Source organism: Seriola dumerili, unplaced genomic scaffold (assembly GCF_002260705.1).
Source record: "Seriola dumerili isolate Sdu_G_001 unplaced genomic scaffold, Sdu_1.0 BDQW01001178.1, whole genome shotgun sequence".
Classification (NCBI taxonomy): Eukaryota; Metazoa; Chordata; class Actinopteri; order Carangiformes; family Carangidae; genus Seriola; species Seriola dumerili.
This window is the reverse complement of record NW_019175433.1, coordinates 155382-169160: the sequence shown is the minus strand read 5'-3', so window position 1 is coordinate 169160 and position 13779 is coordinate 155382. Positions and strand designations below refer to the sequence as shown.

Genomic DNA, 13779 nt, shown 5'->3' with positions numbered 1-13779 from the left:
TATTAAAATGTAAAACAGCTCTACATAACCAAGTCATTTTCATCAGTTTACTCTAAAGCTTGATCCTAGAAAGAAGTGAATCCTTGACATGTAACAACCTCTAAAGATGTGAAGCAGAGTTCACTAAAACATTTTCTCACTGCTAGCTTTGGTTCCATATATCTAATCGTGGGTGAGAAAATAAAGAGTATGGATCCATGATGTGAAAAAGACATGCATGTGGTGTGAAGACCCTTCTGCTAACAGGACACTTTAGCAGTCCCTGAGGACTGTGTCTTTAGTAAATGGGGGGGGGGGGGGGGGGGGTCGCTTAGATAAAGGTCAGGGGTCAAACAGCTCCATATCTGTGGGAAGGTTTTTATAAATTAAAAACACAAACATGAGGAGAGACTGAAGGGAAAATCAAGTAATGGATGATAAAGGCATTAGCATATTAACTAGGCCAGGTTTCTTTTTACACACACTTTAAAATGAGGCTACACACTCCTCCCTGGACATTAGCCAAGGCTGCACTCACTCTAATGAGCAACGGCAGCACCCTGAAACCCCTGGAGGAGGTCTGAGGGACGGCAGGTGCAGAGGGGAGTCTGGAGCCTCTCTTTTTTTTCGTCTTGAACATGTGAGAGAAATGACTGGCATAGGACCAGAGGCCTGCAGCAGTCAGGAGTCATGTGCTGGGCTATTAGTTAGGCTAATGATGCTAATGCATGTTAGCTACAGAGGGCCGCGTGATTAGGTCCTGCACTGCTGAAGGAAATCAGCTCATTCATGGCTTGTTTGTGACACTGCTTAGCTGGCATATCAGAAAGAGCTGATCTGTTATAGTTTTCTGGGTATCTGCACCTTCCCATCTGCTTCTGACATCAATACTCAATCCCAGAGGAGTGTTGGTTTGAGATGGGAGGCAAAGATTATTTTAACAAGCCATTATGAAACCCTGTACAAAGCAGCATGAACAAACTGAGACCAATGAGCTGTGGCTGCTGTGCGACACTCATTGAAAACAGTGGATACAGACGTGTTTGTGTGTGTTTGGCCTTTGTTCCGGGTCTCACTGGCTACTCACCCCTTGCTTCCTCAGCTCCTCTTTCAAAGGTGCCAGGCTGCATTTCTTCCCCAACATGCAGCTGTACCAGCTGCAGAAAGAAGGATCTATATTAAGCAGCTGTGTGTGACTGTGTTAGCGGCTGACAGCCTGGGCATGAGCTACCAAGTAGAGATCAAACGAGCCGAGGTGGGCTTAAGGGAGCAACACAAAGACAAAGTAAAACACATGAGCTGGAAAAACATCCGTGTGTTTACAGTCCACAGTGGAGGAAAAGATGTTTTGAAGTCGTCCCATGATGGAGACCTGATCAATAATCTCTGCTGTGCAATAAAGAGATGAGGTTGGTCTTGATCAATAAGCAGTAGAGTCCATCCGGGGAAGATTGAGGAACGATAAACACTTCAGGGAGTCAGTCTGGAAGAAAGACTGGTCAGTTTTCAGTGGATGCTAATTAAATCTAATCATCTGGTCTTTACTCAATGTCTACAGCTTGGAAAAAATGTTAAAAATATAAACAGTGATAAGTTAATATGTAAAGTGTGTGAATATCCATACAAAGCTGAGGGCATTAAGGTGCATCTTGTTTTGTCACCTTCACTTTTATGGGTACGTTTGATATATACTCACTTAAACAGCTCTCAACACTTTCCTCTCACTGTCCGCAAAGAAGCTCTGAGCTAAGCGAAATGTTGATTCACTCTTCTAAGTCACCTTCAAACGTCACAGCAACGTTTTTTTGAGCAGAAATAAGTAATTTGTGCTTTTCCTGGGTTTCGCCTCAGCCTTCATACTGTACAGGGAGGAGGTTGTGGAGATACTGCAGACAGTACGCAGGCCTGGAAAAAACACTTCCACCTTCTCTGCATGTTTTTTTGATTTTAATCAATTTGATTTTTATTTATCTTTTAAATTATCTTCCTATTACTGAGGTCATTTAAATGGTGAAATATTAGTCACTTAATCAATTTGTTGATCAACAGAAAATTAATCAGACAATTCTGATAGCTGTTTAATCATTCAAATAATCTGTGGAGCAAATATGTTAAATATTGTGTGCTTCCAGCTTCTCAGGTGTGAAGCTTTACTGCTTTTCTCTTTCATATCATTGTAAATTGAATATGTTGTGGATTTTAGACTCTGTGGCTCTGGTGCATTTTTCATGATACACCTTTTTCTGATATTTTATAGACCAAACACACTAAATCCATTAATCAAGAAAATAAACAACAGATTAATAAAAACAGAAATATTTGTCATTTGCAGCCCCTATCAAAGCTAAACACTGTTCTCTTTAGTAAAGATGAAAATAAAACAAAATCATGATCAAGAACATAATCATTGATTATCAGATCTCTATCAAGCAAACAAATTATGATTTTAAGTAAGGTTAGGACCTTAATAGTGCACTAATTTCTCTTCTTTTTTTTTTCCCTTAATACTACAATTATTATGGACATAGCCATGTGCCTAACTGTAATTATTACAAAGCTGCAGTCACACACAACTCAACAAAATTACCTCCTAAAAACCATTTAAACTCATGACTGGCAGTAAAAAAGGGCACTGATATGTAATCAGGTTTGGGAGGTTTGAAGATGCCCAGAGGGGTGAAGTGGTGGGGAGGGCAACACGTCAGCCTCAGTTGCCACAATGAAATATTGAACAGCTCTAATATTCACAGATGTTCCCCAGTTTTCGGCACAGTGGGTAGAAACACCCAGAAGAGCTCCCCGAATACCCTCCTCCACCAGACAGCTTTTTCAAACATCCCAAAGTGTGCAGCTGCCTTAACATCCATATTCAATCTTCTCTCTTCACATGTTTCTGAAGCACAGACATATGATTACAACCTTATTACCAGAGGTTGTAATTTTCATATCAATGGCATGATAAATGAGGAGTGTTCCCTTCTAACTGGGGTTTGGAGCATTTGTGTTGTACTGGGAAATGAGGTGGCTCTGCCCTACTGACAGTAATTACACTTCAGTGGAAAGAAAGGTGAAAGAGGAGCAAGGTGCAGCAGTGGAGCGTCTCAAAGGACCAATCGGAGAAGCTGGCAGTGTTTCCATGGACACCTGGTTGCTCTGGTGTCCCAGCATGCTTTTGGGAGTGACAGCCAGCTCCGGTTGGTTTGGCCTGAGCCTCAAACCTGTTAAATGAGACTGGATTCATTCTCACTTTCTCTCCTCACTACATGAGTGGAACAGAGCCACACAAGAGCAGGCAGCTGTTAACATCAGTCTCTCTCAGGGCCACTCATCTTTCCACTGAAGCACTATGCGCAAACACATAGCACTGAACACACACACACACACACACACACACACACACACACACACACACACACACACACACACACACGAGGCCAAGCAGGTGTGGCATGTCTAATCAGTTTTAATAGCAATACTCTGCAGCTCCCTCTACCCGTGTCTCACTCCGCTGCCCCGGTGACAGCCCTGGTAACGGGGGAGGGTAAAGTGATGGCTGCTGGAGACACCCCCATCCAACCACCAATCCACCCAAACACAGCTGTTCCCTGTGGGCTCCCGGATACAGCACAGGGTGAGTGTGTGCCAAAATCATTAAACCAACTGTAGATGACAGCTCCATCAATGTGCAGCAACCCATCTGCCCATTTCACCTCTTGGTGTCTCCCCTTCACTGGTGCTCTCAACGGCCATTTAAACCTCTCACAGCCTCTCCAGAAAGAGCAAAACTGCAGCACTCTTGTGCATCCATCTGCCAATTTAAATATTTAGCTCTGCAGTCCTGAACACAGTTTCTGTCTATGATTGGGCTTGATGAACCTGGTTTAGATTTGGTTACAACTAGCGAGAAAGATCATGTCTGAGTCAGGTTTAATTTTCAAGGTTAAAGTCCTGCTTTTTCTCCTCACCGCAGGCGTTTCTTGAGCTGCAGACTATCGTGAATGATCCTCTTGACAAACTCCAGTTCCCCACCCTCCGCCATGATCTCCGTCACCCCGCCTGTGTTCACTGAACTGGGAGGAGGTCGCCGTGAGTTCCTGGAGTTTACCCCCTGGAGAGAGCAACAAGACAGACAGAGATTAAGATAAAATCCTATTAGAAGCCTGTTACTATCATGTAAACAAACAGAGTTTCATACTGGAACTGCTCTGGTCAGTGAACAAGTGTGTGTTTACTCTACATGAGAGAAATATAGACGCTTAAAGAAGTCTAACCTTGTGAATTTAAATGTTCAAGATTCAGACAGAACAGCAGTAAATTATTTGCGGTGGAGGAACACTGACCTTTGCTTCTAGCTGGTTTGCAAAAAAAGGAGGGTTGCACATGCAGAAGTCGTATATGATCTCTGTCTCTTCCTTCAAGGCGTCCATCAGTAAAGTCTTCTGAGGAACTTTGACAACTAAAGTAAAGGAAAGTAAAAAAACAACTGAGATGAGGATTTGTAAGTTTGATGTTTTCGCTAGTCATCACAGTTCCTAAGAAAACAAAACTAAGACAAAAGGCCCATATAAATGTGGTGAAATCTTTGGTAGCCAATCCATAGCAGTGGTCCTAGATCGACTGGGTGAAATTTAGGACCAAAAACCCCACAATATGATGGCTTCCAGTGAGCCACATCTACAAACCAGCCAAAATGAAGCAGAAAACACTGGCTGATGCAACACAGGGCTGATGCCATCCACCTGTTTTTATGTGCATTTTCTTTTTAAAACAAAATCTTTTTAGTAAGTTTTGCAGGACATAACAAAAGTGTGGCTCTCTGTTCAGTCATTAAAGAACTGAGTGATGAATGAGTATATAATAACAGCAGCTGGCACCAGTGTCAACATATAAACAAAACATCAGTGAGAATAAAACAAAATATGTAAACTATATAAACTGTATGGATACCACTAGTATTTATGTCTATTTTCAATTTGAGCATTAAAACACCTGAGTGGAAAAGTTTTGACACTTGGCCAAGAAAAGTTGGTATATCGATAAAAGAAAAATGTAACATGGTGCAATGGAAGTGGATGGAAACACGCATTCATTCTTTTTTCCTTTGCAAATTTTCAAGAAATTTGGTTAAATGCTTTACATTTGGATGGAAGCCTAATTATTTTAGAAGCTATAGTTTCTCTGGTTTTGCAGCATTTCAAAACATGACAGCAGCACAGAGGAATGATGCGAGTTGACTGATGACTTGCATTTGCTTGCATATTTTCTACTCACACTTTAGCACTACAAAATTTACAAGCACAATCTTAAATATCTGAAAATTGATACAGTAGATTCTAAGACTGCAAATAACAATTTCTGCTTTATTATCAATTAATGTTTACAAATAATATGATCAATAAAAGTGTAAAAACACAAATCTTTTTTTCTTAAGCCCGAGAATGTTGGAATCAAATATCTTCTTTTGTCCGACCAAGAGTCCAAAACCTAAAGATTTTCAATTTACTATCACATAAGAAAAAGAAAAGCAAGAAATCCTTGTAATTTAGAAGCAGGATCCAAGGCATGTTTTGCACTTTTCGTTTGAAAAATGACTTCTAATCGATTGTCAAATCATTGTGTGCTGTTATTGCTCACTGTGTAGGGGCCTTAAAGCGAGACTATTCAACTTCTTAAAAAGGAAATAATCCCATCTTGTTCCCACAAATTAAAAGTTAAATTCATTAGCAATACCACACACTCAATTCAGTACAGAACAGTAGCTTGTGGAGACTAATGTTAGTTTACATATTTTTGAGACTACTGAGCCAATTCACTATCTGCATGACTCTTTTCTATTTCTTCTACTGTTACTCTACATTTTAGCATTTACAGTTACTGTAATTGTTACTTGTAGCCACAGTGGCTGCAGTTCAGCCAAAGCTACATAATCTCTCACTCTATTCTGATACACAGGTGTTTGAATGTAATGTCTTGAAATACCTTGTTCGTCAGGCTGAGAGGACCATATTTACCTTTAATGAGGTCAGACAGGTTGTTCTGCTCTACATTTTTTGTAGCATAGTCAAAACAGATGTCGTCCACCTCTGTGGCAAGGAAATACCAGCCATTCATTGTGGCTCCCAGCAAGGGGTAGATACAAGACGCCCCAGTGCCTGAGGAAACACAACACAAACACTTCTGGCAGCAAGACAATGATGCATAAATTTGTGATGATAAATGGTTATGACTGAGTGATCAGTGTAGAAATATTCTGGGGTGCTCTTTAAAGTAAATGATTGTATGAAGCCAAGGTTGTCCCAGAACGTGTGATGGTGTGTTCCTAAAGCATTATCTTTAACTTAGAGGCCATAATGGTCGACATATGTCAGGTCCAGCAGCTATTATTGAATCATTCACATCTAACAAGGACCAAAGCTGCATAATTCAGTCCAGGCTCAGACAGAGGTGGCATCCATTAGTGAAGGAAAACGCCCAGTGGTGATCCATCAGGGAGTAGACAGCTTCAATCTGCTTACGGAAAGATTGGACAGCTCTTTCTCTGACAGAACAGCAAACAAGCTGTGACATGTGGATTGGGATTTGGTTGGTTCATGCTGGGAACAATGGGAACACTGGGGGTGACTGGAACCATGTGTACCAGCTGGAAGCACCAACTGACATTTTGCATGTGGCTCTGAGCTGCTGGTAACCACATCAAGAATTAACAAGAACAGGGGTCTCCAATTCAAATTAACTCTGGGCCAACCACCTGAACTCAACATGTTTTCTAGATTTTCTTATTCTCTACACTGTCAAGCGTCAACTACATTCACCCCATAGCTGAGCAACTTGTCTTTTCCTCTCTTCTTGTATATGTATGTTTGTTCAAGTTTAGCTTCTACTTGAGATCATAATCCTGGAGAACGAAAACTTGGAGATGAGACATGCAGCGGTCAGATCAAACAAATCAAAACAACAAATAAATAGTGTATCTCTATTAAAACTGCCTGTGCTCTTTTAATCTTAGGTGAGGTGGTAAAACAGAGTGGTTTTTGCCACAGTGTTTAAAGGCGGCCTAGGTTTTAATAAGGAATAAGAAAACCTGGAGTAAAAAAGATGATTTCTTTGGTTCTGCTGGATCGATTTTTATCCTTTTTGTTAAGTGTCCTTTGTAAGTCAGACAATGTTATAGGACTGCAATGCTAAAATCGATGCCTTACTCTTATAAGTTGCATAGTAAGACACAGCTTGATAAAGGAAAATCTAATTGTTAGGATTAGATTTTGCAGCCTAGCTAAAAACAACAGACTAGGGAAAAATCTAAATGTGAATAAAGTTTGAGACCCCTGAGCTAGAGTACACACAAATTTGATTGTAAATTTTAACATTCAACACAAATTTTACATAAGAATAATATAAACATTAAATTATAGAGAAAACCACTGAGGTCAGGACCTAACAACTTAGGAAATCCTTAGGTTACATGAAAAGTAATGTCAGCCCAACTCATTTATAGCATCCTCACCACATGATAAAGTGATACCAATCTCACACACTATGACACATGTGCAGCAAATTACACCAACAGTAGTGGTAGTACCGATGTCGATGCCCCTGCGTAGCCGTTTCTGGCCGTCGATGAGGTCCTCCACCCAGTGTATGTAGTTGAGGCGCAGGGGGACGGTGGGTATGAGGCGTTCCAGAGGGATCTCAATGGTCAAACCAAAGTCCTCTTTCAGCAGGGTGCAGGTCAGCGCTCGTACCGCCTCCGGCTCTTTGAAATTCACACTAGAGGAGAAACAGACATGGCTGAATGAGTTCATGTTTGAAAAGCACACTATATTTTGGATCAGAAAAGTCCCACAGAAAATAGAAAATACTGTATATTACCTCTTACCTAAAGATTTATCTGATGGATAAAAGGAAAATTCAGGTTTATTGTAAAGAAGTTTCAGTCATTTTTTTTAACTGTTATGATAATATTGTGACTACCAAAAACCAACAGCAGTCAGACATCAGACAGGTTTTTTGGGGGGCATTTTAGCCTTTATAGGGACAGTCAAAGTGGAGAGAGGTAGGAAGGTTTTTGGGGAGAGGGGATGACAAGCAAAGGGCTGGGCCGCATTCACACCTGGACTGCTGAGGTTAGGACTCAGCCATGCTGGTATGCATTCTACCAGGTGAGATACTGTGGCATCCCCCGGGCTGACAGGTCTTATAACATGACAACAGTTTAGCCAGATTATTTAAACCACTTTATTTGGAGCCAAAACTGAAATCGAGGCCACTTGATATGTCAGAAATAATTCCAAATATGTGTGAACAATTATGACAAGTACGCAGGTCAAAGCTGAAAAAGGAAGACTGTCTGTAAACAGACAGGAAAGCAGAGCTGGGTATCAAACCTCATTACTTTTATGGTACGAACTGATGTGTATCCATACGACTGAGTATGGAAAACTGTTGCTTGATCAGACATTTTGCCAATTGCATATCACTTAATTTATATAAAATTAGTCATTTAATTAGTAACTTTGAAGAATTTCAGCTTCTTTCGTTAAAAAAAAGAAAATAAAAACCTTGTCACCAAGTAAGGTGGCATTATCAGAAAAAGGTTTAAAATTATATCAGCCATTCATGGAGATTTGACTGTTGAAACAAAATAAGTTTGGTTAACATTAACTTGAAGGTTTAAAAGGTTTTAAACCTGCATAATTGCCTGACTGCTCATGTTGCTAGCTGCTTCTGATCTCCTTGTCTTCTCCCATTAAAGATGTTGCCATATCTCAGCAGTGAACTGGGTGAATACAAAACAACATTATTACTGATAAAAAATGGTTGCTAAGAATGGTAGCTACAAAAATATGGCTGGAGTTATATGACTACCGAATTTCCATTTAAGGATGATTTCAATTTAGTTGCTGATCCTCAGCAATTTACCAAACTGCTCTCAGTACAGCACTTCATTAAGCTCTTCTCATCAAGCCTGCTGCAGCTCTCTGCAGTGAACCGCATTACTTCACATTACACACACACACCACACACAGTTGAAGGACAATTGGGAGATAAGCAGCCCATCAGTTCACAATCCCCTGCTTAATGACAATGAAATTCACATTTTGAACACTACTAAGACCTCCCACTTTTTATTCCCAATTCTCAGTCCCACTCTTTCGGCTCTGTCGTCTTTTCCTCTCAACGCGTTTAATGATTTCAGCTGTCATACAAGCAGGCATGAGTGTGACAGACAAAACGAGTGGGTGAGATAGGTATAATTAAAGCTTCTCTGAGCGCTTTCGCACCTCGGCAGATGCAATTAGACACATCCTGGTGACAGGAGCGTCTGGCACCTCACAAGTTTGGTGTGAGCATATTCCAGTGGTACTGCTGGTAGCGATGGCAGTACAACTCTGAGATCCAAAGCCGTCAGTCTCTGATTTTGTCAATTTTTTCGCTGTTTTTGTTTTTTTTCACAAAATCAATTATACATGAACAGCTGAAATATTTGACTCTCAGTATTCAGCTCCTCCTCAGTGATACTTCACACCAAGTGAATCCCAGTTATTTTTTCCCCTTCCTTCCAGGCCTGTGTAATAACCACAATGACTCCAGCTATTGAATTTAAGTGAGTGTTCAAACTGAAAACAAACAAAAAAAATAAATTCCTAAGGGCTGTGTTGTTTCAGGTACCAGTCAGATTTTACTCTGCAAAGTTATCATGGTGGTAATCATTCATCTTTTGCAACACTGATCTCAAGGTAACCAGTGGAAATAATATGTCCACTAGGACTGCCACTTTTTATTTGAAATCTGAACAATAATTCAAACATCAGAAAAAATTAAATATTCAAACTAATGCCCTGTGCAAATTAAAAATTTTGTCTATAAGCACAACAGGCATATTGCTGCTCTACTGACCGAAGCTAATCAAAAATGTAGGACGACACCAGCAAACAAAGCCATGCTAATTGAATACTGAAGCGCCTGAGAAGCGGTGTGTGGCTATAGTTTCAGGGCAAAACGCTGCATGTAGAAATTATGTGTTCGTTCGAATTTGACTTTTTTAAAGTGACAGCCCTGGTGTTCATATTAAGTGATCAGGAATGTGCACTTCCATGTATTTGGAGTAAACAGACGGGCTCCTTTCAAATTAACAAGGGGGCTATGGTTTTCAGAGCAGGGATAAGCAATGGACGTGTCATAGGAACTGAATACTGGACTCAAATATGGCTCCCACTAAGTTGAATGAAAATTGCTTACCTGCCAAAAAAGTTTTTGTCTTTAACGTTTATTTCTGCGTTGGCCAAAAGTATTTCCCCAATGGCCCAACCCATGCACACCTTCTCAGCCCAGAGCATTTACTTTGGGATGACTTTCAGTTTTCATTTGTTTCAGCTGGTGTGAAAGCTGTGAAAACACATGAAAAATTTGTCTGTTAGGGTGAATTACCAACCAGGCAAAACAGAAAACTGCTGATACTCGGAAGGTATCAGGTCAGTGCCAGAGGGCCCCAGGTTGTCTGTGTGACAATTACATTGTGGTAATTTGATTTATTACAATTCGTTTGGCAATATGCACCAGTAAAGCACAACATGAGAGGTGATAATGCAGAGGACCTAAGGCAGCTTCTGTATTTTTACTTTATCTTGAGGCCTGTTTTATCATGTGCCAAAATCCAGTTTTCATATCTTTAATTTTTGAGTCGATATCATGTCAGTCTCATCATCAGGCTTGTGTCCTGCTTCAAGTGTTTTAGCAATGTATATATTTTTTCCTTAGTGTGGAGTGAAAGGACTCTGGTTTGTGGTGCTGACCACTGTCTGCAACGTTCCCCGTTCACATCCAGCTGGGAACCTTTGTTGCATGTTATTGCGTTAATCTCTCTCCCCTCACTTCCTCTGCTCTGTTAAATGTTGACCGTTAAATGAAGGCATGAAATGCCGAAAAAATGTTTATAAAACACTTCTTAAGTAGGACTGAGTGCAAAACAGGGGACACACCTGCTTCGCTACCGAGTTGATTCTGGTCACTCAACACGGCATCTTCATTCAGGAGTGATAACAAAGACAAACGACCCTCCTGCAGCCAGTTGTGCAATGGATACAAATGAGAAGCAATTTACCTGTAGAGTCTGACATCAATCTTAACCATTTCTCTTCACCTAATGAACATATTAGGTTAATGGTCCAGTTTAATCAGTTGCTGAAGGAGTGTGATCTTTTGGAGAAAAACTAACACCTGGCCCCTCTGAGGACGTACAGCACGTTTACGAAAGACAAACCAGTGAAGAATCTGCACTTTAAAAATGGCCTAAGCTTCAAGGGAAGAATCGGGCTAATGAGACAGAAGTGATACATCAGCATAACGCTCGCACTTTCCCAAAATGAAAGCCTGCCTCTCTCATCTGTCCAGCTCTCAGATTTTCTGCCCTTTTTCATTTCTCCTCAGAGGCATCATTAGATAAGGATCAATATTCAGAGAGAGAGGCTGCTCAGGCCAGCCCTCTATTTTTAGCCCCTGATGAGTGTGTGTGTATGATAGTGCATGCGTGTGTGTGTGTGCATTGCAGACCGATCACTCCCATCAGCAGCACTGTGAATGTCTCCATGGCAACCCCACCTACTGAACAGATGAAGAGAGCACGCAAATCTGGCCACGCTGGAGCAATGGCTGATGCCAGACAGAACGTGAGAGTGCCCGCGATTTACGTCTCTGCTGCCACGTAGGTGCACCGCTGCGTGCTTTCGTCATTAATGCAGCCGACGGGATACAGTATGGGACAAATATGAATGAAAAAGTTGTGCTGAGACAGGACATAATGTGCTGTTACGATATCAGAAAGACTGGGGAAAAGAGGCAGGAATCAGCAGTCAGCCAGAGCTTAACTTGATTCCAGCTTGTGTTCAGGTAAAATAACTGCACCAGGTGTGAGGGAGCAGATAGAGGTGCACAGTGAGACTCTGCAGGCACAGAAAGAAAGACATTTAGGTGCTGAGAAGCAGAAAAGAAAAAAAGTCCTTGGTTCAGGTTCAGATGGATGAAGAGGACGACATCATTAAACCGGAGGGCAGTTTACTCCTGAGACAAACAGCTTGCTCTCACCTCCACATTACATGATCAGCATGAAAGCAAGCACGCACGCACACACACATGCGCACACAGACACACACACTCTTTCAATCTCTGTCCACAGTGAAGTGACCTTCAAGGTACATCTACCTCACTCTGAATGTGCTGGGAAAGATTTTGTGCTGATTAGCAGCAACTTCTTCTCTCATGTCAGGTGTTTTTCTTTTAAAACACTGAGTGAGACACATTTTCAGTCCTCACAAGAGCAGAAATGAGTGCATAACTTAAAACTCTACACCAATTTAAAGATAAACTGACTTTTAATATAGCTGAGCTCATTTTGTTGTTTTTTTTTTTGTTTTGCAACTCTGCAGAACCTGACGGCAGATGGTGTAAAAACAGTCATTAGGATCCCAGTAACAACCAGCAATCGTGGTTGAAATGTTTATTGTTAGAAATGTTTCAATCACAATTATTATTCTGATGATTTAAGGCAGGGGTCCCCAAACTACGGCCCGCGGGCCACATCCGGCCCGCCAAAGCAATTGGAGTGGCCCACTTAACGATCCCAGACAATCCCTCTAAACATCAACCAATTTTTATTAAATTGCATTTTCCTATCATAACATCATAACATATCCGTACTTAAAGGTTGGCATTCTAATTAAAATTGACCATAGTTATGAGCTATTTATAGTTAATAGTGGCTCATCTTCACCTCCTCACACAATGGTATATTCTGACGTGACTTTGATCGTGACCGAGCCAGCATCAAGCTGCAAAGTTCTGAGGTGGGAATCTGTTATGAAGGTGGTTGTGTCCTGCATAAACTTCATCAGAGCAAACGGACTTAAACACAGGCAGTTCCAAGCCTTTCTCTCCGAGCTAGAATCAGCCCACGGAGACGTGCTTTACCACACTGAAGTCCGCTGGTTAAGCCGGGGCAGAGTTTTGAAGCGTTTTTACGACCTGCTACCCGAAATCAATGCCTTTCTCCTGACAAAGGGAAAAACTGTCCCAGAGCTGATCGACACAGAATGGAAATGGGACCTCGCCTTTATTAACAGATGTGTCAGAAATTTTAAACGGCCTCAACTTGCAGCTCCAAGGCAAGGGAAAACTAATCTGACATGTATTCCCACATCAAAGTATTTGAGCTTAAACTAGCGCTGCTTATTGGACAGGTGCAAAAACAAGACTTCACCCATCTCCCTGCTACTCGAAGCCTCTCAGCTGAGAAACCGGCGGTCCCGTTCCCAACCGAGAAGTGCAAGGACGCACTGGAAACACTGAGGGCGGAGTTCGGTGTGCGGTTCCGTGAGCTTCATGTCCACGTTAAAGAAATCCGCACATTCCAGAACCCTTTTGCTGCCGACATTAACGACACCCTGCCTTCTCTTCAATTTGAGCTGGCTGAGTTGCAGACCTGTGATGTGCTGAAAGACGTATTCAGCCCCAACAGTCTGATCAAGTACTATGCTGCCCTCCCAAATGAGACCTACCCCAACATAAGAAAGCACGCAACAAAGATGTCCACAGTTTTTGGGAGCACATATATCTGTGAGCAAACTTTTTCACACATGAAGCTGATAAAAAATCCGACGAGATCAAGTCTCACAGATCAACACCTGCATCAGTCTCTGAGACTGGCTGTAACTGGAATGGAACCTGACATCGATCTCCTCACCAGTCAGAAGCAAGCCCACAGCTCACACTGATATGGTAAGCCTACTGATTTCAATAGCAATAGAT

The 13779-nt window shown here is 41.5% G+C and overlaps 1 protein-coding gene across 3 annotated transcripts in view; it reads right to left on the bottom strand.

Moving 5' to 3' along the window:
* Positions 1-13779, bottom strand: part of mettl16 (methyltransferase like 16) — a 30769-nt gene that overhangs the window by 8135 nt on the left and 8855 nt on the right. For all 3 annotated transcript variants that reach the window (XM_022767379.1, XM_022767378.1, XM_022767380.1), the window contains exons 3-7: positions 7559-7746; positions 5991-6131; positions 4320-4435; positions 3945-4087; positions 1067-1136 (exon numbers count right to left, since the gene is read on the bottom strand). In XM_022767379.1, coding sequence (XP_022623100.1) covers positions 1067-1136; positions 3945-4087; positions 4320-4435; positions 5991-6131; positions 7559-7746 — 658 coding nt within the window. The remainder of the gene's footprint in view (positions 1-1066; positions 1137-3944; positions 4088-4319; positions 4436-5990; positions 6132-7558; positions 7747-13779) is intronic.